Consider the following 25,972-nt stretch of genomic DNA (forward strand, 5'->3'; position numbering starts at 1 on the left):
TATGTCTTAAAACAAGATACCGTAGAAAGGACAGCCTACAAACTGGGAGAAAATATTTGCAAATGATGCAACCGACAAGGGCTTAATTTCCAAAATAAACAAATGATGCTATTTGAATGATTGTTTGGAAACTGGTATATAAAAATGAAAAGCAAACTTACTTTGTTATCGAACATTGTGCCTTGGATTCAGAATAATGAGACCAACTTTAGAGTGTTTTTTTCCCCCCCTTGGAATTTCAAAATTGGTCTGCTTTGAGTCCTGCTTAGAAAAATGTAAAATATCTAGTAAAGTTATAGAATTTAAAATGGACGTTTGTTTGCTGAATATTTTAACATTTCAAGCATGAATCTTGTTTGGATCTCTTACTATTTACTTTGCCTTTTTATTATTTACATGAATAGTGCTAAGTTAGTTTCTCTCCTCACTTCCTTTTAAGATATTAATCACGCACTTTTGAATGTTTAGGGGTTGTCACACTTATATTGTTTCTTAATGTATTCTAATTAAAACATCTAATTGAAAACCCAGATATGTTCAATGGATTAAATAAAATTTATCTTAAAATAAAAAATGTTTCTTCTGTATTGAATGGTATGACATTAAATCTATATTTGACATAAAGTCTTATTTACAGTTTGTGGATTTACAATTTGAGCCAAAAAGTAATTTATAACAGGGCTGTATAGTACGATAATATTTAAAATTTTCTATTTCAAGACTTCCGTTTTTTAGAGGCACTTTTTTTTCAAGTCACATTCCCCTCCCCAAGTGTTTATAAAGCAGAGAACTTTGTTTCACTTGTATTCAAACATGTATATCTAGCTTTTATGCTGCCTTTTATTTATTTATTTATTTTTAATTAATTTATTTATTTTTGGCTGTGTTGGGTCTTCGTTGCTACACGTGGGCTTTTGCTAGTTGCGGTGAGTGGGAGTGTCTCATTGTGGTGGCTTCTCTTGTTGCAGAGCATGGGCTCTAGATGCACGGGCTTCAGTAGTTGTGGCTCACGGGCTCTAGAGCGAAGGCTCAGTAGTTGTGGCATGCGGGCTTAATTGCTCCGCAGCGTGTGGGATCTTCCCGGACCAGAGGTCAAACCCATGTCCCCTGCATTGGCAGGTGGATTCTTAACCACTGCGCCACCAGGGAAGTCCTATGCTACCTTTAAATGCTTATTGCTATGCTTTTAGTTGGCTTTTATTGGGGATCTATTCACTTAAAAATATGTAAAGCTTAGTCAAATATAATTAACTTAATTATTGGGCTTCTCTAATATCTTCTGTTTGTAAAGTGATATTTTTGAACATTTTCAAAATCAACATTAAAAATTAAGAATTGTATCCAAAGAGATTTTATAGCTTGTAACTTAACCTTCACTAACTGAAAAATAAAATTTGACTGTACTTTCTCAGTATTCTGAGTAGTTTAGTTTAGTTTTTCTTTTTTTTTTTTTTGCGGTATGCAGGCCTCTCACTGTTGTGGCCTCTCCCGTTGTGGAGCGCAGGCTCCGGACGCGCAGGCTCAGCAGCCATGGCTCACGGGCCTAGCTGCTCCGCGGCATGTGGGATCTTCCCGGACCAGGGCACGAACCCGTGTCCCCTGCATCAGCAGGCGGACTCTCAACCACTGCGCCACCAGGGAAGCCCAATAGTTTAGTTTTTATATGTTTGTTATGGTGAGTAACTCTAAAGATACCTTTTAGGGAATTAATATATAGATATAGCCCATGGTTCTGTCCAGTTGAATTATAGTATGAGTGTTTTCAGTATGGGAGAAAGTAGGAATGACATTAAAACTTTTTAAATAGTCTGACAAATATCTCAAATACCAAATTCTTTTTTTTTCTGTGGCATGTAGGATCTGAGTTTGCCTGACCAGGTATGGAACCTGTGCCCGCTGCAGTGGAAGTAGAGTCTTAACCACTGGACCACCAGGGAAGTCCCCCAAATCCTTTAGATGATTTAATTTTTCCTTGGGAAACCTGAAAGAGCTCGAAATAGACTTAGGGGAATATGTAAATTTGGCACACTGTATTCTAAATTTAATTTGGAAGGTGATTAACTTAAATAGAAAACTGGAATTCTATGTGGATACAAGAGAAGGTAAAGATAACAGAAAAACAGTAAGACCATATCAGTAGGGTAAGGAGGACTTGATAAAGATCAGATGTTAATGCATACTTTAAAGCAGGAGTCTTCAAAGTAGAGCACAAGATGATCCACTGAGATAGGGAGAAGAGAGCTTCGAGCTTCTATTTATATACGTTATCTAAAATATAAGAAACAGCACTTTACTTGTATTTTAAGTATGAATTGACACTGCAGTCTTGTCTGCTGACAACATTTTATACAAACAAACCATGGATTAAATATAATGTGATCATAGGCAAACGGTAAGAAATGGCAAAACTGATGTTTCTCATGTTAATGTGTTTGAGAAAAAATATAAACAATGTTTCTTAGAAAAGAAAATACAATTGTTACCAAGTCCAAGCTCATGCTGTTCACCTCACAACAGGCGACAGGCCCGTCAATCAAGAGGTGAATGAATTTTTGGGGCAAAGAATAGTGACTTCATTCAGGAAACCAGCAGACCGAGAAGATGGTGGACTAGTGTCCCAAAGAACCATCTTACCACAGTTAGAATTCAGGCTTCTTTTATACTAAAAGGTGAGGGACAGTGATTGGTTGCTTCAAACTTCTTGGTGCCGGATCCTTTGTTCTTGCAGCTATGTATGTAGGTCCAGTCATGATGTTCCTATAAACCTCCAACAAGATAAATGTTATTCTCTGTTCTGCAACTTTTTATCTCTACATGAATAGAAAAGTGTCATACCTTGAAAGGTCAGACTGGCCTTGAGAATGGGCTATCCTGTATAATTCAGGTTATAAGCAACATTCTTAATTTGCAGTAAAAGCAATCGATAGAATACAAAGGTTAAAGTAAAAGAAACAGATCCAAAATGGAGTCATCTTTGTTTTTCCATATTACACAGTGGTTATATAATCATGTGGACTAGAGGTGGCATCCCTCCCAGAGATTATTGAGAAGATTATTTGAAGTATGGCCACTAATCTGTTCGTGTTCATCATGAAACTTGCCCTGAATGTATTTTGTATCTTTTGATATCAGATAACGATAATGTGAAGCCATCATAATTATTGAGTTTGAAAAATAAGAATCCAGATTATGATGTCTGCATTTTTTTCCAGTTTTTATTGAGATATAATTGATATGCAGTGCTGTATAAGTTTAAGATATACAGCATATTGATTTGACTTGTGATAATCATTTAATGATGTATGTAAGTCAAATCATTATCACAACAAGTTTAGTGAACATCCATCATCTCATACAGGTATGAAATGAAAGAAATATAAAACATTTTCTTCTTTGGGATGAGAACTCTTAGGATTTGTTCTTTTGACAATTTTCATATGTAATACACAGCAGTGTTAATTATATTTGTCATGTTGTACATTACATTCCTTAGTAATTATCTTACAAAGGAATTTTGTACCTTTTGACTGCCTTCATTCAATTCCCCCAACTCCCCCTCCAGTAACCACAAATGTGATCTCTTTTTCTTTTCACTTTTTTTTTCTTTTTTTCTTTTTGCGGTACACGGGCCTCTCATTGTTGTGGCCTCTCCGGTTGCGGGGTACAGGCTCCGGACGCGCAGGCTCAGTGGCCATGGCTCACGGGCCCAGCCGCTCCGCAGCATGTGGGATCTTCCCGGACCGGGGCATGAACCTGTGTCCCCTGCATTGGCAGGCAGACTCTCAACCACTGCACCACCAGGGAAGCCCCTGATCTCTTTTTCTATGAATTTGTTTTGTTTTGAAGTATTACTGACCTGCATCTCTATGTTCGTTCCTGTTGCACAACATAGTAATTTGATATTTCCCTACCTTTCAAAATGATCACAGTAAGTCTAGTTACAACATGTTACCACACAATGATATCACATAGTTATTGACGATATTCCTGACACTGTACATTTCATCCCCATGACTCATGTATTTTGCAACTGAAAGTTTGTACCTCTTAATCTCCCTCACCTGTTTCTTTCCTTTCCCCATCCCTCTCCCCTCTGGCAACCACCTGTTCTCTGTATCTTTGAGTCTCTTTCTGTTTTGTTATGCTTGTTCATTGTTTTGTTTTAGATTCCACACATAAGTGAAATCATACAGTATTTGTCTTTGTCTGACTTATTTCACTTAGCATAATACTATTTAGGTCTATCCATGTTGTCACAAATTGCAAAATTTCATTCATTTTTTAATGGCTGAGTAATATTCCATTGTGTATGTATGCCAAATCTTCTTTATCCATTCATCTATTGATGGGCACTTAGGTTGCTTCCACATCTTGGCTATTGTAAATAATGGTGCAGTGAACATAGTGGTGCGTATATCTTTCCTAATCAGTGTTTTTTTTTCTTCAGGTAAATACCCAGGAGTGGAATTCCTATATCATATGGTAGTTCTATTTTTAGTTTTTTGAGAAATTTCCATACTGTTTTCTACAGTGGCTGAACCAGTTTACATCTCCACTAGTACTGCACAATGAATCCTTTTACATCCTCAGCAGCACTTGTTATTTGTAGTCTTTTTGATAATAGCCATTCTGACAAGTGTGAGGTGATATCTCATTGTGATTTTGATATGCATTTCCCTGATGATTAGTGATGTTGAGCATCTTTTTGTGTGCCTGTTGGCCATCTGTATGTCTTCTTTGGAAAAATGTTTATTCAGATCCTCTGCCCTTTTCGTAAAACTGGGTTGTTTGTTTTTTTGATCTTAGGTTGTATGAGTTCTTTCTATATGTTGGATATTAATCCCTTATTTAATATATTGTTTGCAAATACCTTCTCCCAATCAGTAGGTGGCTCTTTCATTTTGTTGATAGTTTACTTTGCTGTGCAAAAGCTTTTTAGTTTGATGTAGTCCCAGTTGTTTTATTTTTGCTTTTGTTTCCCTTCCCTGAGGAGACACATCCAAAAAAAAAATAATCACTAAGACTGATGTAAAAGAGCTTACTGCTTATGTTTTCCTCTGGAAGCTTTATGGTTTCAGGTCTTACATTTAAGTCTTTTATCCATTTTGAACTAATTTTTGTGCATGGTATGAGAGAGTAGTCCGGTTTGACTTTTTGCGTATAGCTGTGTAGTTTTCCCAGCACCATTTATCAAAGAGACTGTCTTTTCTTCATTGTTTGTTCTTGCCGTCTTTATCAAAGATTAATTGACCATTAAAGGGTGGGTTTCTTTCTGGACTGTCCTGTTTCATTGATCTGTGTCTGTTTTTGTGCCAGAACCATACTGTTTAAAAAAAAAAATTATCTATTTATTTATTTATTTATGGCTGTGTTGGGTCTTCGTTGCTGTGCGCAGGCTTTCTCTAGTTGAGGCAAGTGGGGCTACTCTTTTTTTGTGGTGTGTGGGCTTCTCATTGTGGTGGCTTCTCTTGTGGAGCATGGGCTCTAGGCACGTGGGCTTCAGTAGTTGTGGCACACAGACTCAAGAGTGCAGGCTCAGTAGTTGTGGTACACAGGCTTAGTTGCTCCGCAGCATGTGGGATCTTCCTGGACCAGGGCTCGAACCCATGTCCCCTACATTGGCAGGCGGATTCTTAACCACTTTGCCACCAGGGACGTCTCTACCATACTGTTTTGATTACTATAGTTCCATAGTATACTTTGAAGCCAGGGAGCATGATACCTCTAGCGTTTTTCTTTCTCAAGATTGTTTTGGCTATATGGGAGTTTTTATGTTTCCATACAAATTTTAGAATTGTTTGTTATAGTTCTGTGGAAAAAAAAAGCCATTGGTATTTTGATAGGCCTGGCATTGAATCTGTAGATTTCCTTGTGTAGTATGGGCATTTGAACAGTATTAATTCTTCCTATCAATGAGCACAGTATATCTTCCCCATTTGTTTGTGTTGTCTTCAGTTTCTTTCATCAGTGTCTTATACTTTTATGAGTTAAAGGTCTTTTACCTCCTTAGTTAGAGTTATTCCTAGGTATTTTCTTTCTGGTGCAATTGTAAATGGATTGTTTTCTTAATTACTCTCTCTGATAGTTTGTTGTTGGTGTATAGAATTACAATAGATTCCTGTGTATTAATGTTGTATTCTGCATCTTTACCGAATTCATTAGTTAGTTCTAGTGGTTTTTTGGTGCTGTCTTTAGGATTTTCTATGCATAGTATCATGTCATGTGAAGACAGTGTTAGTTTTACATCTTCCTTCCAGTTTGGATTCCTTTTATTTCTTTCTCTTGTCGGATTGTGTCTAGGACTTCCCATACTATGTTGAATAAAAGTGATGAGAGTAGGCATCCTTGTCTTGTTCCTCATCTTAGAGGAACACCATTGAGTGTGTGTTACCTGTGGACTTGTCATATATGGCCTTTATTAGGTTGAGATGTTTTTTGCTCTATACCACTTTGTTGAGAGTTTATCATAAATGGATGATGAATTTTGTCAGAAACTTTTTCTGTATCGAGATGATCATGTGATTTTTTTTATTCTTGAGATTGTGAATATGGTGTATCACATGGATTGATTTGTGGATATTGAACCATCTTTGCATCTCTGGGATAAATCTCACTTGTTCATGGTGTATGATACTTTTAATGTCTTGTTGAATTCGGTTTGATAATATATTTTTAAGCATTTTTGCATCTGTGTTCATTTGTGATATTGGCCTCTAATATTCTTCTTCTGTGATATTTTTGTCTGGGGGTTTGGTATCGGCGTGATGGTGGCCTCATGGAATGAGTTCAGAAGTGTTCCTTCTCTGCAGTTTTTTGAACAGTTTGAGGAGGATAGGTGTTAAGTCTTCTCTAAATGTTTGGTAGAATTTGTCTGTGATGCCATCTGGTCCTGGAGTTTTGTTTGCTGGGATTTTTTTGTTTACCGATTCAATTTCATTACTGGTAATTGGTCTGTTGATAGTTCTATTTCTTCCTTGTTCAGTCTTGGGAGATTGTACATACCTAGAAATCTGTTCATCATTTCTGATTTTGTTGATTTGGGCCCTCTCATTCTCTCTCTTTTTTCTTCATAGGTCTGGTTAGTGGCTTATTTTTCATTTTAAAGAATCAGCTCTTAGTTTCGTTGATTTTTTTTTTTTAAGTCTGTTTTATTTATTTCTGTTCTGGTCTTCATGATTTCTTTCTTTCTACTAACTTTGAGTTGTATTTGTTCTTATTTTTCTAGTTCCTTTAGGTGTAAGGTTAGATTATTTATTTGAGATTTTTCTTGTTTCCTGAGGTTGGCTTGTATTGCTATAAACTTCCCTCTTAGAACTGCTTTTGCTGTGTCATGTGTATTTTGGGTTGTTGTGTTTTCATTTTCACTTGTCTACAGGTATTTTTAAAAATTTCTTTTTGTTATTTCTTCAGTGATCCATTGGTTGTTCGGTAGCATATTGTTTAGCCTCCACGTGTTTGTTGTTTTTGCAGTGTTTTTCTTATAGTTGATTTCTAGTCTCATAGTGTTGTAGTTGGAAAAGATTTTTGATAGGATTTTGATCTTCTTAAATTTATTGAGTTGTTCTGAAGCCTAGCATGTGATCTATTCTGGAGAATATTCCATGTACACTTGAAAAGAATGTGTATTCTGCTGCTTTCAGATGGAATGTTCTCTATATATCAATTAAATCCATCTGGTCTAATGTATCATTTAAGTCCAGTGTTTCCTTATTGATTTTCTGTCTCAGTATTTGTCCTTTGATGTAATTGGGGTGTCAAAGTCCCCTACTATTATTGTTACTGTCAATTTCTCCCTTTATGCCTGTGAATATTTACTTTATGTACTTAGATGCTCTTATGTTGGGTGCGTATATATTTACAATTGTTATGTCTTCTTGGATTGATCCCTTGGTCATTAAGTAATATCCTTGTCTCTTATAGTTTTTGTTTTAATGTCTATTATGTCTGATGTAATACTGCTTCCCTGGTTTTCTTTTGATTTCCATTTACGTGCAATACCTTTTTCCATCGTCTCACTTTTGATCTGTGTGTGTGTTTAGATCTGAAGTGAGTCTCTTGTTGGCAGCATGTATATGGATCTTGTTTTTGTATCCATTCAGCCACTCTGAGTCTTTTAATTGAAGCAGTTAGTCCATTTATATTTAAAGTAATTATTGATAGGTATGTACTTACTGTCATTTTGTTGGTTGTTTTTGTAGTTCTTTCTTTGTTCCTCTCCTTCTTTTGCTCTCTTCCCTTCTGATTTAAAGACTGTCTTTAATATTATATTTGGATTCCTTTTTCTTTTTTGTGTATCTATTGTAGATTTTTGGTTTATGTTTACTGAGAGGTTTATATGTAGAAGTCTGTGTGTGTATATATATATATATATGTATGTATGATTATTTTATGTTGCTGATCTCTTAAGTTTGAATGCATTTTAACAACTCTGCATTTTTATTCCCCCTACCCCCCCAATGTTTACTGTTTTGACATCATATATTACATCTTTTTGTTTTGTGTACTCCTTAATTACTTATTGTGGATATAGATGATTTTACTTCTTTGTCTTTTAACCTTCTTATTAGCACATATGTGGCTGATTTAATATCCTTTATTTATTTATTTGTACTCTTTATATTTGTCTTTGTCAATGATATTTTTCTTCTCATAATTTTTATATTTCTTGTTGTGGCCTTTTCTTTTTCACTTAGAGAAGTCCCATTCACATTTCTTGTAAAGCTGGTTTGGTGGTGCTAAACTCCTTTAGCTTTTGCTTATCTGTAAAACTTTTTATTTCCCAACAAATCTGAATGAAAGTCTTGCTGGGTAGAGTATTCTTGGTTGTAGGTTTTTTCCTTTCATCACTTTAAGTATATTGTGCCACTTCCTTCTGGCCTGCAGAGCGTTTCCTGAAAAGTCAGCTGATAGCCTTATGGGAGTTCCCTTGTACATAACTTGTTGCTTTTTCCTCGTTGCTTTTAATATTCTCTATTTATCTTTATGTTTTGTTGTTTTAATTATAGTGTGTCTTGGAGTGGTCCTCTTTGGGTTAATCCTCTTGTGCTTCCTGGACCTGGATGTCTGTTTCCTTTCCCAGGTTAGGGATGTTTTTAGCTATTGTGTCTTCAAATGTGTTCTCTGCCACTTTCTCTCTTTTGTTTCTCCTTCTGGGACTCCTTTAATGCAAATGTTAGTGTGTTTGATGTTGTTCCAGAGGTCTTTTAAACTGTCCTCATTTGTTTTTATTCTTTTTTGTTTGTTTTTCTCTTCAGCTTCAGTGATTTCCACTGCTTTGTCCTCTAGCTCGCTGATCAATTCCTCTGTATCATCTAATCTACTGTTGTTTCCTTGTATATTTTTTAGTTAGTGTATTCTTTATCTCTGATTCTTCTTTATGTTTTCTAAGTGTTTGTTAGAAATTCTAACTTCTCATTTTCTTTGTCCATTATTATTCCAATTTCTTTGAACATCTCTGTGATAATTACCTTGAACTCTATTTGCATATCTCAACTTCAGTTAGTTCTTCTTCTGGGGTTTTATCTCGTTCTTTCATTTGGAACATACTCCTCTCTTGCCTCATTTTGACTAACTTACTGTTTCTATTTCTATGTGTTTGGTAAGTTGGTTACACTTCCTGACCTTGGAGAAGTGGCCTTTTGTAGGATACATTCAATACATCCCAGCAGCACACTTTCCTCTGGTCACCAGAGCTGTATGCTCCAGTGGTAGCCACTATATGGGCTGTGTGCGTCCCTCTGTTTTGGTGGGCTGACGACTATGGGTGGTCTGGTTGGTTGCCAGGCCCTGCCTTGTGCAGAGGCTGCCGACCACTGGTGGGTGGAGCTGGATAATGAGGCTTCTGGCTGCAGAGCCCTGGGTGGTCCTGGGGCTAGTGTTGGCCCACTGGTGGGTGGAGCTAGGTTCTCACATGGGTGGTTGTGGGGCTGGGGTTCTGGATCTATTGTCTGCCTGCTGGTGTGTGGGGACTGTTCCTGACATGGCTGGCTGCAGGATCTGGAGTGTTGCAAAGTTGGGGCTGGCCTGCTTGTGTTTGGGGCTGGGTCCAAGGTTTCTTGGGGCTGGTGTCATCCTGCTGTTAGGTGGGACTGTATCCCTGCCTGGCTGGCTGCTTGACGTGAAGCATCCCAGTTCTGGTGCTGAGAGGGTGCTGGGCAGGGTCAGGTCCCTGCTAATAAGCTAGAGGGAGGATTCAAAATGTCACTTGCCAGCACCAATGTCTTCATGGTAGAACGAGCTCCCCTAAATTGCCTCTGCCATTGTCTGTGTCCCTAGGGTGAGCTCCAGTTGCCTCCTACCCCTCTAGGAGTCTTTCCAACATTAACAGTAGGTTCTGACCTGGGCTCCTTTCAAATTACTGCTTCTGCCTTGGGTCCCGGAATGTGTGAGATTTTGTGTGCATCCTTTAAGAGTGGATGTTTCTCTATTTCCCTCAGCTCTCTGGCTCTCTGAAAGTAAGCCCCACTGGCCTTCAAAGCCAAACATTCTTGATCCTTGTCCTTCTGGTGCAGGACACCTGGGCTGGGGATCCCAATGTGAGGCTCCTTGGCCAGAACTTATGCAGTTGTAATTATCCTCCTATATATACAAGTGGGTCCACTTGGGGCTATGGGTCTTGACTGTACTGCATCTCTGCTCCTCCTACCTGTCTCATTATGGCTCCTTCTTTCTATCTTTAGTGGTAGATCTTTTCTGCTAGTCTTTTGGTCTTTCTCATCAATAGTTGCTCTGTAAATAGTTGTAATTTTGGTGTGCCCTTGGGAGGAGGTGAGCTCAGGGCCTTCCTACTCTGGCACCTTGGCCACCCTGACCTCTGCTCTTTTTTAAAAGTGATGCTTAAAATCATGTGATAACCAATGAAGACTGTACTAAATTTCATTGAATTTATTGACAAATATTTTTCATTGTAGTAAAATATAGGTAACATTACGTTTACCATTTCAAGTGTACAGTTCGTTGGCTTTAAGTATATTCCTAGTGTTGTGCAGTCATCACCACCATTCGTCTCCAGAACTTTTTTCATCTTCCCAAATAGAAAGTACCCATTAAACAGTAACTCCCCATTCTTCCCTACCCTTAGCCCCTGGGAACCAACCACCTTCTACTTTCTGTCTGTATGCATTTGACTGCTTTAGGTACTTCACATAAATGAGGTCATTTCAGTAGTTGTCCTTTTGTGTCTAGATTATTTCACTTAGCATAATATCTTCAAGATAGCATAAAATCTTCAAGATTCATCCATTTTGTAGCATGTGTCAATATCCTTTTAAGGCTGAGTAATATTCCAATGTATGTATACATTTTGTTTATCCATTCATCTGTTGATGGACATGTGGTTTCCAACTTTTGGTTATTATGAATAATGCTGCAGTGAACCTGACTGACTGGAATCCTCTTGAAATTTCAAAGTTAATGGTAAAAGACAGCATGCTGGGAATTCCCTGGTGTCCAGTGATTAGGATTAGCACTTTCACTCCCAGGGTGCAGGTTCAGTGCCTGGTCGGGGCACTAAGATCCTGCAACATTGTGGTGTGGGGAAAAAAAAAAAAAAGCATGCTATTAGAAATGTCCTTACTTTTCCTTTTGTGGTAAAAGTGGTGATATGTGTAAAACAACATGGTGACTAACTTATGATCTCAACAAATACTGTTTGTTGAGTAAAGAAATATGTTTTAGGAAAAATTATATGCTGAAAATTTGCTATGCAGTTTATTATAGTACACATATTTCTAATATCTCAGCTTACAGTGTTCGCTAGATTTTGATAATGAATTATATTTTGAAGTACTGTTTTTGTGAACCACTAAAGGAAAGATGTGTTGAGGATTTATTCTCAACAGGAAGTGACTTGAACAGTGTTTTATGAAAAAAACATGTAATAACCACTGATAAAGCAGTGCATTAATAATTACCTTTAAAAAGGAAATTGGGATATGGTTGCAATTTATTCATTTCATCATTTATAGGTAAGCAAAGGAAATTAAAGTGAGAAGTGCACAGAATATTACAGCATATTTTTATTGTTAATTTTGTAAAAATAATACCTTTGAAATAGAGTAGACTTTTTACAGTATTTCCAAATGAAATGGGGAGGGACTATTGAAAAACTTAGTTTCATACAGGTCTGCTGTTCATCTCCTATTGTTTCTAATTTGTTGATGTTTAATAAGTGGCTGTTAGTAACATGCTTTCCTAGCAGGTACTTTTGAGAAAATCTGGTTTTTCAAGATAAAAGGGAGACTTTAATAGTGAATGTATAGTTGCTTTTCCAAAGAAACTTGAGCTATGGATAAAGAATTTTGATGATGAATGTTTGGAAACATTGTAGAACATCATTGTAGAATTTTGTTGCTGAAAATGATGTTTGTCACCTGCAGCTACTGTATGTGCAGACTTAAAACATTAAAAGAAATTTATTGCTTGTTTTAAAGTCAGTGTGAACCAAGGATGTGTGTGTGGGGGGGTGGGGAGACAGAGACAGAGACAGAGACAGAGACAGAGAGAGAGAGAGAGAGAGAGAGAGAGGGAGGGAGGGAGAGATTGATTTATAAGTAATTGGGTCACATGATTTTGGAGGCTTGACAAATCCAAACTCTGCAAGGTAGGCCCAGGGAAGAGTTGCAGTTCTAGCCCAAAGGCAGTCTCTTGGCAGCCTACTGGCAGCATTTTTCTTGAAGGGGGTAGGTCAGTTTTTGTTCTAGTAAGTCCTTTAACTGATTGAATGAGGCCTACCCGCATTATGAAGGGTAGTGTGCTTTACATATTCCAAATTAAACAATTTAAATATTATCTCATCCAAAAACACCTTCACAGAAACATCCCATAATATTTGACCAAATATCTGGGCAGTGTGGCCCAGCCAAATTGACACATAAAATCATATTACTGTCAGTTTCAGCAGAGTTCAAAACTCCACTGAAATTATTGTTAAAATATAAAGATGCATTGTTTTCTGATTAAGCCAAATTTTTGCATAAAAAGGAATTGGAAGGTATAGTCAACAGTGGACTTTTTCCATTTAGACTTTTTAATCTTTATATCTTTGTGAGGTGTCATTTGTTTCCCCAGCTGTGACAACCACTAAATCTCTAAATGTTCCAGTTTAGAACCAAGGCTTTCAGATTGCTTAAACCAAGATTTTAGAAGTAATGAAGCATGCTGAATTCATTGCTCTCACTAAAATTGTTGTTAATATTTTAAAAAGTTATGGCCCCAGGGCTTTTGTTTGTTTGTTAAATAAGTTTTTAAAAGCTATTTAAAATAATGTTTATTTCATTTTCATTTCTTTTTAAAATTTCTATTTTTGTGGATTTCATACTAATAGAATAGTATATATATAATTTATAGATAAATATACATATAGGGGTATTTGTTCAGAATTTTTACTGATTAGGGTATATAATAAAAATTTTTGGAGATTTCATCTAGAAGATAAAGGAAGTTTAATATAAAATTTGATGAAGAGGATGATGGGAAGAAGCCTTTGAAGCATTTTAGAAAATGAAGGATGATTGTTTCAGCTTCAGACTATTCTTTTTCTGGAATGTTTTGTTGTTGTTGTTGTTGAGAGTTTTTCAATTTGAAATAGACTTCCAGTTTATAATGGGAAATATTACTAATACACCAATTAAGTTTACTGAGCAGTGCAGTCTCTTGCTGTTTTCAAATCTACTTTGGTAGCCAAATAATAATGAAAAAGTTTCATGAAAGAATAGAATTAGAGTAGTAATACCAAACTGTGATAGCTAGATGAATTCTATCTCTGCTGTTTAGATAGACTTTACCTTTATGGGTAGAATTTTATAATGATTGAAGGTAGGGAAAGAGATAAAAGGCAAAGATTTTGAGATGATTCATTTGTAAATAACACATGTGATTAAACCATGGGTGATTTGGAAAGATAAAACAACTAGAGATATAGAAAGGGATGATATCTGAATATTTTGCCAGAATTACAGATTTTTGATATGGGAGATTTAGAGAGCACCAAGTTATTAGCCAATATGGAGATTATTCTTGAAGAATAGGAAATGATGGTTTTTCAGGCAACAGGTAGAAGAGAATATCTTTTGAAGGCAAAGAGCCTTTCAGGACAGTGATCTTCATGTGTCAGTATCATGTTAACTGCACTGCATAACACTTTATGACATCAGTATAATCCTACTGAGGTGGGTGATGGGACTCCCATTTTAAGATGGAAAGAGTATAAAGAGGCTTGGTAACTTGCCCAAGGTCAAAACATATGGTAAACATGTAGAGCCCAGAATTTGAACCCAAGTTTATTTGATTCTGTTCAAATTATTCTTCACTGAGAGCCTGCTGTGGTGCCGGGCATAGTGCTTGTGACTTAGGAGTTCAGAGTAGAAGAATACATGGCTCCTGCTCTCAATATAGTATTGCAAGTGAATTGACAGTAATTTATAGGGAGCCTTGGGGAGCTAGAGAAAGACCGCTTAGCCCAGTCTGAGATTTTAGGGCCATTTTCTGTAGGACATAGTGCCTGAACTGAATCTCAAAGGAGGAATAAAGAGTTAATTGAGAGGAGATGATCTGTGGAGAGTGTTGCATCCAGGGGGAACCACATGTGTAAAGATATTCAGGCATAAAAATAGCATGATTTATGCTGAAGAACCTATTTCTGTCTAGGCCTTAAAGTATGAGATTGGTGGGGACCAGCAGAGGAGCCTAAGTTTCTCTTTTCATACCTTATCGCCTGGACAGATATCAGAAGCTGGTTAAAATACTTGTGGATAAAATTTTAGACTTTTCAGTGTGGTTTTACCTTCCTTTTCTAGGATCAGTTCGACAGCTTAGACAAGCATACACAATGGGGAATTGACTTCTTGGAAAGATACGCCAAATTTGTTAAAGAGAGGATAGAAATTGAACAGAACTATGCAAAACAATTGAGGTAAGTTACATTTTTTTTTAAATTCTCATAAATGAAATTACATGTTTAAATAGTTGGATATTAGATAAATGTGATATACCAGAGGTTAAATTCTGTGTTTTTCATCAGAGTTAGATTGAACTAGGTAACTGGTTTGTTTTAATGACTCATTTAATTCAGTCATTGCCTAGTATTAGAAGGAATATTGGCTAGCTAGATCATAGTAGCTTTCATTCCAGAAAGATACTTAAAGTCATAAAATCAGGAAGCAAAATTCCAGGAAAAAGAAATACCTGGGTATTAATTCTGTGCTTTACAGTTTTATTCCCCTGTAACTTTTTGCTTTAGTAATCTTTGCAAAGTGTTGAAGAGTTCTGCAGTTTCTCATTTCTTTAGAGTTTCGAAGACTTAGAAAGTGAGTGTGATGAGCTGAGTTTCTGTCAAAAACTAGATATATAGGGACTTCCTGGTAGTGCAGTGGTTAAGAATCAGCCTGCCAGTGCAGGGGACACTGGTTCGATCCCTGGTCCAGGAAGATCCCACATGCTGTGGAGCAACTCACAACTACTGAGCCTGTGCTCTAGAGCTCGCGAGCCACAGCGACTGATGCCTGCATACCTAGAGCCTGTGCTCTGCAACAAGAGAAGCCACCGCAATGAGAAGCCCGTGAACCACAACGAAGAGTAGCCCCCGCTCTCTGCAACTAGAGAAAATCCACACGCAGTAACGAAGACCCAACGCGGCCATAAATAAAGAGATAGATAGATATTACTGATGAAAGTGACTTTGGAATATGTGTTAGGAGATAAAAGTTTTAAAGGGAAAATTTTAATCTTAAATGGAATTTATCTTAAGATTTTGTTCAAGCAGAAAATCGTTGTTAGACCACAACCTGACATGTAGTTTTGCTGCAACTTTTTCAATAAAAATGGTGTTTGAAGCTTGAAGACTAGACAACAATATAAGGTTCTAGCTTTAGGGGTTAGGATTCTTTAAATTGCATAGTGACAGAAAAATCCAACTCACAAGGCACACATGAGTAAAAAGTCTAGGCATATTTTGACTAATGGGTCAAATGTGTTTAGGCTCCATTTCTTGGCTCTGCTTCCCCTTGTTGCTTTTATCCTCAGATTTCATTCAGTACCATCCTTTTTACCCCCATAGCTCTAGATTTCATATCTTCATACCCCCACATTCCTGGGGAAGAATGATGGTCTTCTCTTTTGTGCATTTGGGGGAGGAGAGAGGCAAGGGAAGGAAAGGGTGAAAGAAGGGAGAGGAAGAAGATGGAAGGAAAGCAGAGTACAAGCATGTATCAGCGTCTTTTCTCAAGAAATCCCAGCAAAAGTCTCCTTTTGTCTTGCTGACCCTGGTTAGATTATATGCTTATCCTGAACAGTTCACTGAAATGAGAATATTAGATTGATTTATAGCTAATGGTGGGGGGTGGGATAGGTGCCCAAAAGAAATTTAAGGTAGTGGATCACAGAAGGAAGGGGGATATTTGAGTGATAAACCACATATGTCCACCATTTGTAGCAGTTTATGCAAGGAGCTGACTGGTTGTAGGGATGAAATAGACTAGTATGATGAATAGGTTATTTATGTTTGTAGTGATATACATACTACTATTATGACATCTATTGAAATTGTAGCATCATGCTAATTTCATGATCCATTTGCTTCCTATGTTTTTTTTAAACAAAGGAATTTCCGTATGAAAATATAAATAGGGAACCTAGTATATTAATAATAATTGTGGTGATATTTTACCTGTCCAAAAGTTTTGACTTGGGAACTTTACCGTTCAGGAATCTGGAAGCGTTAAGGACCTCTGAAAAGTTAAAATAACAATTAAAAATGTATTCATGTGTAAACAATGAAAAATTTCCCTCATTTACTTTATAATTTGATCTCAACTCTAGCACATTCAGTTTTCTGGTTTCTAAGTATTCCAATAGAAGTGAAGAAAGGAAATGCTACAGACAATACAGTGATGTGATGGCAATGTGAAGTGCTAAATAATAAAGAAAAGATTAAAAGATTGCAAACAACAGATGAAAAAATTGTTTCCAGCCTAAAGGTACCTGTCAGTAAGGGAATGATGAAAAATACTGTGGAATATGTAATTTGAAAAAGTTAGGTGTAACAGCATATTTAAAAGGCTACTCAGTCTGTCAGTGTAAAAAGCAAGTTGCAGAACTGAATGTACAGCAAGACCTCCTTGCTTACTTGAGCTTGAGTATATAGCTATGTGTAAAATTTGTATGTATTCTGAAGAGGTCTAAAAGGGTACACCCCAAATTGTTTTACACTGGTTACCTCTGAGGAATGAGAGTGGGGGGATGAGAAGGGAAGGAACTTATACTTTTTACTTGTATTTTTAAATTATTGAAGTCTTTTCAACAATTGTATAATCTTAAGCAAGGAAGATGGTATATTTCAGAAGAATCCTATCACAAATTATAGAATAAAAATTGGTAATTTATAAGGTAAACCTTCAGCAATCTGCAGTGTTTAATTGTCCAGAATAACTTGGGCCTCAAGGGTTCCAGGATGGCCAAGGTTTTACCAGAGTAACAGGACTGTAATCAAATGGCAAACTTGTTTGCCTTTCTGTTTTGTGACTGATAATAACGGTTATAATTTTCACTTAACTTGCAAGAAGAGATTTTAACACCACTTCTTTGAAGCAGGAGTGGCTAGAACCCACAATTCCATGATATGAAAATATAATTTTGTAGTGAGAAAGTAGTTTTTGTCATGTACAGATGCTCAGGTTAAATGATTTCCATCTTTTTTCTGTCCCAGCAGACTAAAGAAATTTAGTACGTGTTCATCCTAACAGTGGCTCTCACTTGCAGTGATTCTCAGCAAGAGCAGGATTATTGGAAGGTGTTGAGGAATTCCAATAAGGAAGGGTTGGGAGGAGGCTTGTGTAACTTGAAAACCATCAACTCCCTTCCCTTTCTCTACATTGAGATTTGCTGCTTTGGATGAATGCTTAGTAAATGACTGGATTATCAGCTACTCTTTATAGTATCTGTTTTGTCCAAAGGGTAGAAGTGTGCCTTGTTTATTTCCTCTTCTTTAATGGGAAAAATTCTTTTGGTTGACTCCCTCCTGTTTTGGCTACTGCAGAGGACAGTTTCTTTTCATAGTGAGGCAGCCCTTTTGTCCCCTGAATAACAACTATATTCAGAATGTTAAACATTTACATTTCAAATATATTGCAGGATTAAATTTTGCAATCTATTTTTTGTAAATATATATTTTTTATTTGCATAAATTTAATTTGCAGTATAATTTTGGCACTCCCAGTTTATTCTCTGTCTTCTTTTTGTCTGTTTTGATGGCTTTCATTTAACTTTATTTTAGTTTGGTATTGCTTCATTTTTGGTAGTGGTTTGAGGACAGGAATAAAAAAAAATAAAGCATCTAATAATGTTTGGCGACATAGTTATAAACAGTTGAGCCCATTGACAGACGAATGGATGAAGAAGATGTGGTATATATATATATATATAAAATGGATTATTACTCAGCCATAAAAAGGAACGAAATTGGGTCATTTGTAGAGACGTGGCTGGATCTAGATAGAGACTCATACAGAGTGAAGTAAGTCAGAAAGAGAAAAACAAATATCATACATCAACGCATATATGTGGAACCTAGAAAAATGGTACATATGAACCGGTTTGCAGGGCAGAAATGGAGACACAGATGTAGAGAACAAATGTATGGACACCAAGGGGGGAAAGTGGCGGGGGGTGGGGTGTTGGTGGTGTGATGAATTGGGAGATTGGGATTGACATATATACACTAATATGCATAAAACGGATAACTAATAAGAACCTGCTGTATATATTAAAAAAAAAAAACCCAGAAAACAATTTAACCCTGTCCATTTTGATGGATAATAAGTGTGACTTTGAATCACTTGGTAGAATGTTTTTTGTTTGCGGACATAAAAAACTGAAATCAGTCATTCTTCTAATAAATTTATAATATTGTATTTATATGACAGAGATTGACTAAATTTTCTTAAGTGAAAAAAAGAAGTTCTATATACATGATAGTATGTATCTTTTTCTAGTAAAAATAATTACAGCATTAAATTCTATCATAGACATTGCTGCATGAAATGATATTCCCCTACTTCCACCCCAGATCATTCCTTTTTGGCTCAAACGTGACAGCGTGGTACTGGAAGAGAAATAGATTGGACAACAGGAAGCCTAAAACTTACTCTTACCTTAACCAGAACAGAAATCTCTCCAAATTTCTTGGATCTTATTTTTATTCTGTACCTTGCCAACCCTGGCAACATAGCTGATACCTCTAGAGCTGAGTGAATGTAAGTTGAATGCATAAATAATTGAATGATCTGTGTTTCAGTTTAGTTTAGAAATTAGGATCTCTAACTATATGGTGAACCTTAGACCGTGTACTACTGCTTTCTATCCATACTAGAGTTTATGTCATATACATCAGTGTGAAGAGATTGCTCTACTAAGAGCTGTCCTGAATATTTAGAATAGGCTTAGATATAGAATAATGCAAATAAAACCAGTTTGTATTTTCTATTTAGTCTTTATTTTCTCATGTCTCTTTATCAGAATTTTCTATTCCTATGTCACTGTTTAGTCTCTGAAGAACTTAGGGAGCTCATCTTTGTACTGACTTGTGAAAGTAGAGATTACTTTTATTCTTTGGTTGGCCATTGTTTAACTTGTGACTCTTTGGCCTCCCCTGAATTTTTGATCAAACTGCTTAATGTAGTAAACCCTAAGACTGGCATATGGATACAAGCAGCAGAAACTATTCCCTATATTAATTTTCTTTATAGAATTAGATCTTGTGGGAACTCTTTCATTCTTGTCAGTCTCTGGTAGTTCCTGAGCCTGCCTGGTACATATCTAGGTGCCTGTATCCAGATGACTTACTGGCTGAATAATTTTTGCCTCTTAATTCTAGAAAATAGTCTCCCTAATAAAAGATAAACTCCACAAAGGAAAAAGATTCTTGTTTGTTCTGTGCAGTGCTTATTCCTAATTTTTAGAATAGTCCCTGGCACAGAACAAGCACTTTTTGGTATTTACTTAACACTTAACATAGCATTTAATGTGCCAGCACTATTCTCAGTGCTTTTACACATCTTATAATATATTTCATTTTCCTAAAAACCCAATGAGATGTTGGTATTACTTTATACATTAAGAAACTGAGTTACAGAGAGGTGAAGAAAGAGCTAGCTGGCTCAAATCTGGCTGCAGAGTCTGAGTACTTGGTGCTGCCTCTCAGCATAGGGAGAATGACTAATTCTCACTGAAGAGGATTTTTTTCTATCACCAGTACATAGTGCCATTGAAACATCTTTGGGTTTCTAAGGTATTTTTCTAGGGACAATAATAAATTATCTAAAAACTACATAACATACTCTTTCCAACTAACACATCTGTTTATAATGTAACAATTATAAACAATTAAGTTATAGAAATTAAAGTATAAATTATGTACTTCATAAATTTAGGGCTAGTTGTATCTTTTTCCATAAAGATAAGAACAGGTTAAAATAAAAGGTTAACATTTTAGAAGTCCTTCCTTTTAAGAAAATGTACTTGTCATTGAGGAAGTTTAAAAATTTAATTATGAGAATTTAAGATAAATACTTTTTACTTTTATTATTCCTATAACCTATTATAAGTTGGAACTAGGGATAGCATAACGTTAGTTCTGTCTGCTTCTTGCCTTTAATATTCTCCTTAACTCTATTAACTATTTTCTTCTGGTGGTTTATCAGGAGAGGAAATAGCATGACAATTAGAGAACCTTTTTTTAATGTAATATAGCTATATTTTCTTGATATGTTTGATTTGGACTTCATATACTTATCGTTACAATATTTTAGCTGTTTTGGTTTTTTTAAATTAAAAAAAAATTATTTTTGTTTTCAGTTTTCTAGCTGTTTGTTTTTTGATCATTGGCATTTTTTCTGCTCCTATCCTTGTACTTTTTGTGTGCCATGGAGCTCTAATTTTATCTCAATCCATTCTGTTATACCTAAAAGATGCCCCCAACCCCCAACTTAATTATCCAGCAGACTACTAACCTACATTTGCAGCAATAGGGTTGTTTGTCATTTTCAGTTTATGTAGGCTGCGATCTCATTTAATCTTCACAAGAGTTTGTTGATCTTTGTCGTTGTATTTCTAAGACCTGTAGAGTACTTGCCCTGTAGTAAGCATACAACAGTTGTGGAATGATTCAATCAATGAACTCTGTTGCTTTACTAGTCAAGAAATTCAAGCTCATCACCTTAATAAGAATGAAGCCTATTCCTGATTTTTATATTAAACTGTTTTCTTAAAAAATGAAGCAGAACCTAACAAGTAAAACATAAAACTCTTAAGAAAGAAAGTTCAACCCAGTTGTGGTAAACATTTTGATAGTGAGCTTTCCAGTGAAAAGGATTTAAAGATCTTGTTTAAACAACTATAAAGAAATAAGAAGGTTGTCAATGATGTTGGCTATATAGATCACTTAATCTCTTAGCTCTTTCATAATGCCTTTAATAGTTTTATTTCTAAGTTTAGCCATTTGAATTTTGTAAGAGTGTCTAAAATGAGACAAAATGTTTATTTCATCATCCTATAGGTTTAAAATATAGGCAAATCAGATAGATTAAGCTGCTGACTTGAAGCTAGGACTGTGTTATATAGTTCTGCTTTAAGAATCTAATATTTAGAAGGAAAACAAGTTATCAACTTGCAGAACAAAATTTCTCTGAAAATTATAATACTTAAGTCTGTGCCAATCTGCTCTTTCCTCAATCTAAATTGAGCAATAAAATAATTTTCCTCTTTTCTGTCTTGAACATGCCAGAAAATATTCTTCTGGAAATTTGCAGGTTGACTAGAGATCACATTGTTATGCCTATCACATCCTAAATAGCAATGAATTGTTGAATATATTCTTTGGGTATAGACTATGAAGCTGATACCATAAATGCATAGTCCCCTTCACATTTTAGATACTGTGTATCCTTGACATGCTAAAGATCAAGCAAAATTAGGAACTGGCATTTTTAAGAAATGAAATACTTTGTTTACCTTCACATCCATTGAAGCTTGTTTGGTTTTTCTTCTCCTAGGTCTTTCAGGTATAAATACTTAAGTCCTTTTATTTCTTCTTGTTATCCTTCTATTTCACCATTTACCACCAGTAGAGGTATAATGAGAATGAAGCATGTCCCTTAAAAAAACAAATACAGTATTCAGAATTTGTCTAATACTACTTGTAGTAATCACTTTTTTTACATTCAATTTTTAAAAATTGTGGTAAAATGTACCTAACGTGAAATTTACTCTCTTAATCATTTTTAAGTGTATATTTTAGCTGTATCTTAAGCTGAAATATAAATATGTATATTAAGTATATTCGTACTGCTCTGTGACCAATTCCTAGAACTTTCTCATCTTGAAAAACTGAAACTCTGCCTATTAAACAACTCCCCATTTTCCCCTTCCTCTAGGCTCTGGCAATTCTATTAATACTTTCTGTGTCTGTGAAATTGACTACTTTAGGTACTGCATAAGTGAAATCATACGGTATTTTTTTTTTTTTTTTGGACTGGTTTATTTTACTTAGCATAATGTTGTAAGGGTTCACCCATGTTGGGAAATGTATCAGAATTTCCTTCCTTTTTAAGGTTGAATATTATTCCATTGTATGGATAATACCACACTTTGTTTATCCGTTCATCTGTTGATGAACATTTGGGGTTTTTCCACCTTTTCCGTATTGTGAGTAATGATTTTATGAACATGGTGTCCAAATATCTGAGTCCCTACTTTCAATTCTTTGGCTATATACCTAGAAGAGGAATTGCTAGATCTTATGGTAATTCTATGTTTAATTTTTTTGAGGACTACCGTACTATTTTCTGCAGTGGCTGATCTATTTTGCATCCCTACCAGCAATGCACAAGGGTTCTAATTTCTCCACATTCTTGCCAACGATTAATATTTTCTGGGTGTTTTCTTTCTTTCTTTTTTCTTGACAGTAGCCATTCTAATGGGTGTAAGAAATCTCATTGTGGCTCTGATTTGCACTTCCCTAGTGATTAGTGACACTGAGTACTTTTTCATATGCTTGCTGGCCATTTGTATATCTTTGGAGAAATGCTATTCAAGTTCTTTACCGATTTTTAAAATTGGATTATATTTTTTATTATTGCGTTTTAGGTGTTCTCTATACAGTCTGGATTGTAACCTCTTATCCGATATATGACTTGTAGATCCTTTCTGCCATTCCACAGTTGCCTTTACACTCTGTTGATCGTGGCCTTTGATGCACAAAAGTTTTAAATTTTGATGTTTGGTTTATCTATTTTTTCATTTGTTGTCTGTGCTTTTGGTGTCATATCCAAGAAATCATTGCCAAATCCAATGTTGTAAAGCTTTCCCCTGTGTTTTCGTCTAAGAGTTTTATAGTTTTAGCTCTTACGTTTAGATCTTTGACCCATTTTGAGTTAATGTTTTTATATGGTTGTAAGGTAGGGGTACAGCTTCACTCTTTTGTATGTGGATATCTTTTACATTCAGTTTTCCACTATATGAGGAAAGATTTGTGTCTGTAAGTGATGGAAACCCCAGTGAGCTAGTTTAAGTTTAATGGTACATTTATTGAGAAGAGATATTTGTTGATTTATTTATTGATAACTTTTATTGATTTGATTTTTTAAAATTGATTTGATTTTTTAACTTGAGTTCCAGAAGAGGTTGAACAGTTCAGCTGCTGGAAGTCTTGGGATGCATCTAGGTCACAGGGGGAAAAAAAGTCAGGATCTGAAACACAGCCAGATAGCCAGAGACCTTTGTTGTCTCCCCCACACTCCCTTCCCCCCCACCCCCCCTCACCCGCTTCTTTTTGGGCTTCTTTTTATGTGTTGGCTTCATTCTTTCAGTGCAGACTGGCCTTTTTTCTCCACATGGCAGGAAATATACTCACCAACATTCAGTTTTATGTCTCACAGATTCAGCTCTTGTACTGATCTCAAAGCTGTATCAGGTCCAAACACTTTAGAATTCCAGTAAGAGAACTCTTTGGCCCAGCTAGATTCAGTTTTCTATCTCTGGATCACTTAGCTGAGGCCCACAAATAGGGCCATTTGTCTTAATCTGGTAATTCCTAAGCATGTTAACCGTTAGATATAGGGATGGCAATTAAGAAAAGGGATACTAGTCAGTCTCAGATATCTAATACTATCCTTCTGCCATAGTATGATTTGTGTCCCATTTTACAAATAAATATGGTATTGATCACCTGTTAAACAGTAATTAGAGCTCAGAGCCTCTCAAATGTTGAAAAATTGAAAACATACAGAGGTGATTTTCTGCTTAAAATTTTTTGAGGTTATCTTGTACCTCATCATTTAACTGTAAAACGTAGTTTAAATAAAACTGAATTAAAGTTTTGAGAAATTATTTGGAATACTTTATAATTTTCACTAAAACTCAAATATAAACATGACAAAACTAGAATGGGTAAAAATATTAAAATCAGCAATTTAAATATAAATTAGTATGATATATTTAATATCATATATATAATTAGGATATATAGAGAACACTATAATATTTGGAGAAACGCATTACATTTAGAAGCCTTCTCAGGCTACTGAAGGAAGAGTGTTAATTCCTCTGTATCCATAGTGCATGATCCTAAGGTTCTTAGAAAACATGGATGAAACACACACACATCAAAACAAAGTATCAACTTGTCTATGACATCTATTATAATTTCTATTATATTGTATCTGTATAAAACTTGGTTTTAATTAATTCCTGATTCATAACATGCTAGTCAAAACATGTTTTACATATAAAAACTGCTATCATAATTGATTACTTGGAGAATCTCTGGACTTAGAGAGGAATATTTTTTCAAAAACAGTAGCCTAGGGAAACTGACACTAAGGGCAGATTTCTTTTCTTTCTTTTTTTAAAAATATTTATTTTATATTGGAGTATAGTTGATTAACAATGTTGTGTTAGCTTCAGATGTACAGCAGAGTGATTCCGTTATACCTATACATGTATCTATTCTTTTTCAAATTCTTTTTCTATTTAGGTTATTACAGATTACTGAGCTGAGACAGTAGGTCCTTGTTGGATATTTATTTTCAATACAACAGTGTGTACATGTCAATCCCAAACTCCCAGTCTATCCCTCCCCCTCCCCCTTCCCATCCCCCACCCCAGATAACTATAGATAACTATAAGTTTGTTCTTTAAGTCTGTGAGTCTGTTTCTGTTTTATAAATAAGTTCATTTGTATCTTTTTTTTAGATTCTGCATATAAGCAATATCATATGATATTTGCCTTTCTCTGTCTGATTTATTTCATTTAGTCTGATAATCTCCAGGTCCATCCATGTTGCTGCAACTGGCATTATTTCATTCTTTTTAATGGCTGAGTAATATTCTGGTGTATATATGTACCACATCTTCTTTATCCACTAACCTGTCAATGGATATTTAGGTTGCTTCCATGTCTTGGCTATTGTAAACAGTGCTGCAATGAACACTGGGGTGCATGTATCCTTTCGAACCATGTTTTTCTCTGGTATATGCCCAGGAGTGGGGTTGCTGGATCATATGGTAGCTCTATTATTAGTTTCTTAAGGAACCTCCATACTGTTCTCCACATTCCCACCAACAGTGTAGGAGGGTTCTAAGGGCAGATTTCTTCTTCTTTTTTTAAAAAACATCTTTATTGGAGTATAACTGCTTTACAGTGGTGTGTTAGTTTCTGCTTTATAACAAAGTGAATCAGGTATACGTATATCCTCATATCTCCTCCCTCTTGCGTCTCCCTCCCACCCTCCCTATCCCACCCCTCTGTGGTCACAAAGCACCGAGCTGATCTCCCTGTGCTATGTGGCTGCTTCCCACTATCTGTTTTACATTTGGTAGTGTATATATGTCCCTGCCACTCTTTCACTTCATCCCAGCTTACCCTTCCCCCTCCCCATGTCCTCAGGTCCATTCTCTACGTCTGCATCTTTATTCCTGTCCT

General features: G+C 35.8%; 1 protein-coding gene across 5 annotated transcripts in view; it reads left to right on the top strand.

Moving 5' to 3' along the window:
- The window catches only part of FNBP1L (formin binding protein 1 like), a 122,152-nt gene that overhangs the window by 56,274 nt on the left and 39,906 nt on the right, over nucleotides 1–25,972 (top strand). For all 5 annotated transcript variants that reach the window (XM_067040140.1, XM_067040143.1, XM_067040138.1 and 2 more), the window contains exon 2: nucleotides 14,796–14,911. In XM_067040140.1, the coding sequence (XP_066896241.1) occupies nucleotides 14,796–14,911 (116 nt within the window). The remainder of the gene's footprint in view (nucleotides 1–14,795; nucleotides 14,912–25,972) is intronic.

This window comes from Kogia breviceps, chromosome 1 (assembly GCF_026419965.1).
Source record: "Kogia breviceps isolate mKogBre1 chromosome 1, mKogBre1 haplotype 1, whole genome shotgun sequence".
NCBI classification, from domain to species: domain Eukaryota; kingdom Metazoa; phylum Chordata; class Mammalia; order Artiodactyla; family Physeteridae; genus Kogia; species Kogia breviceps.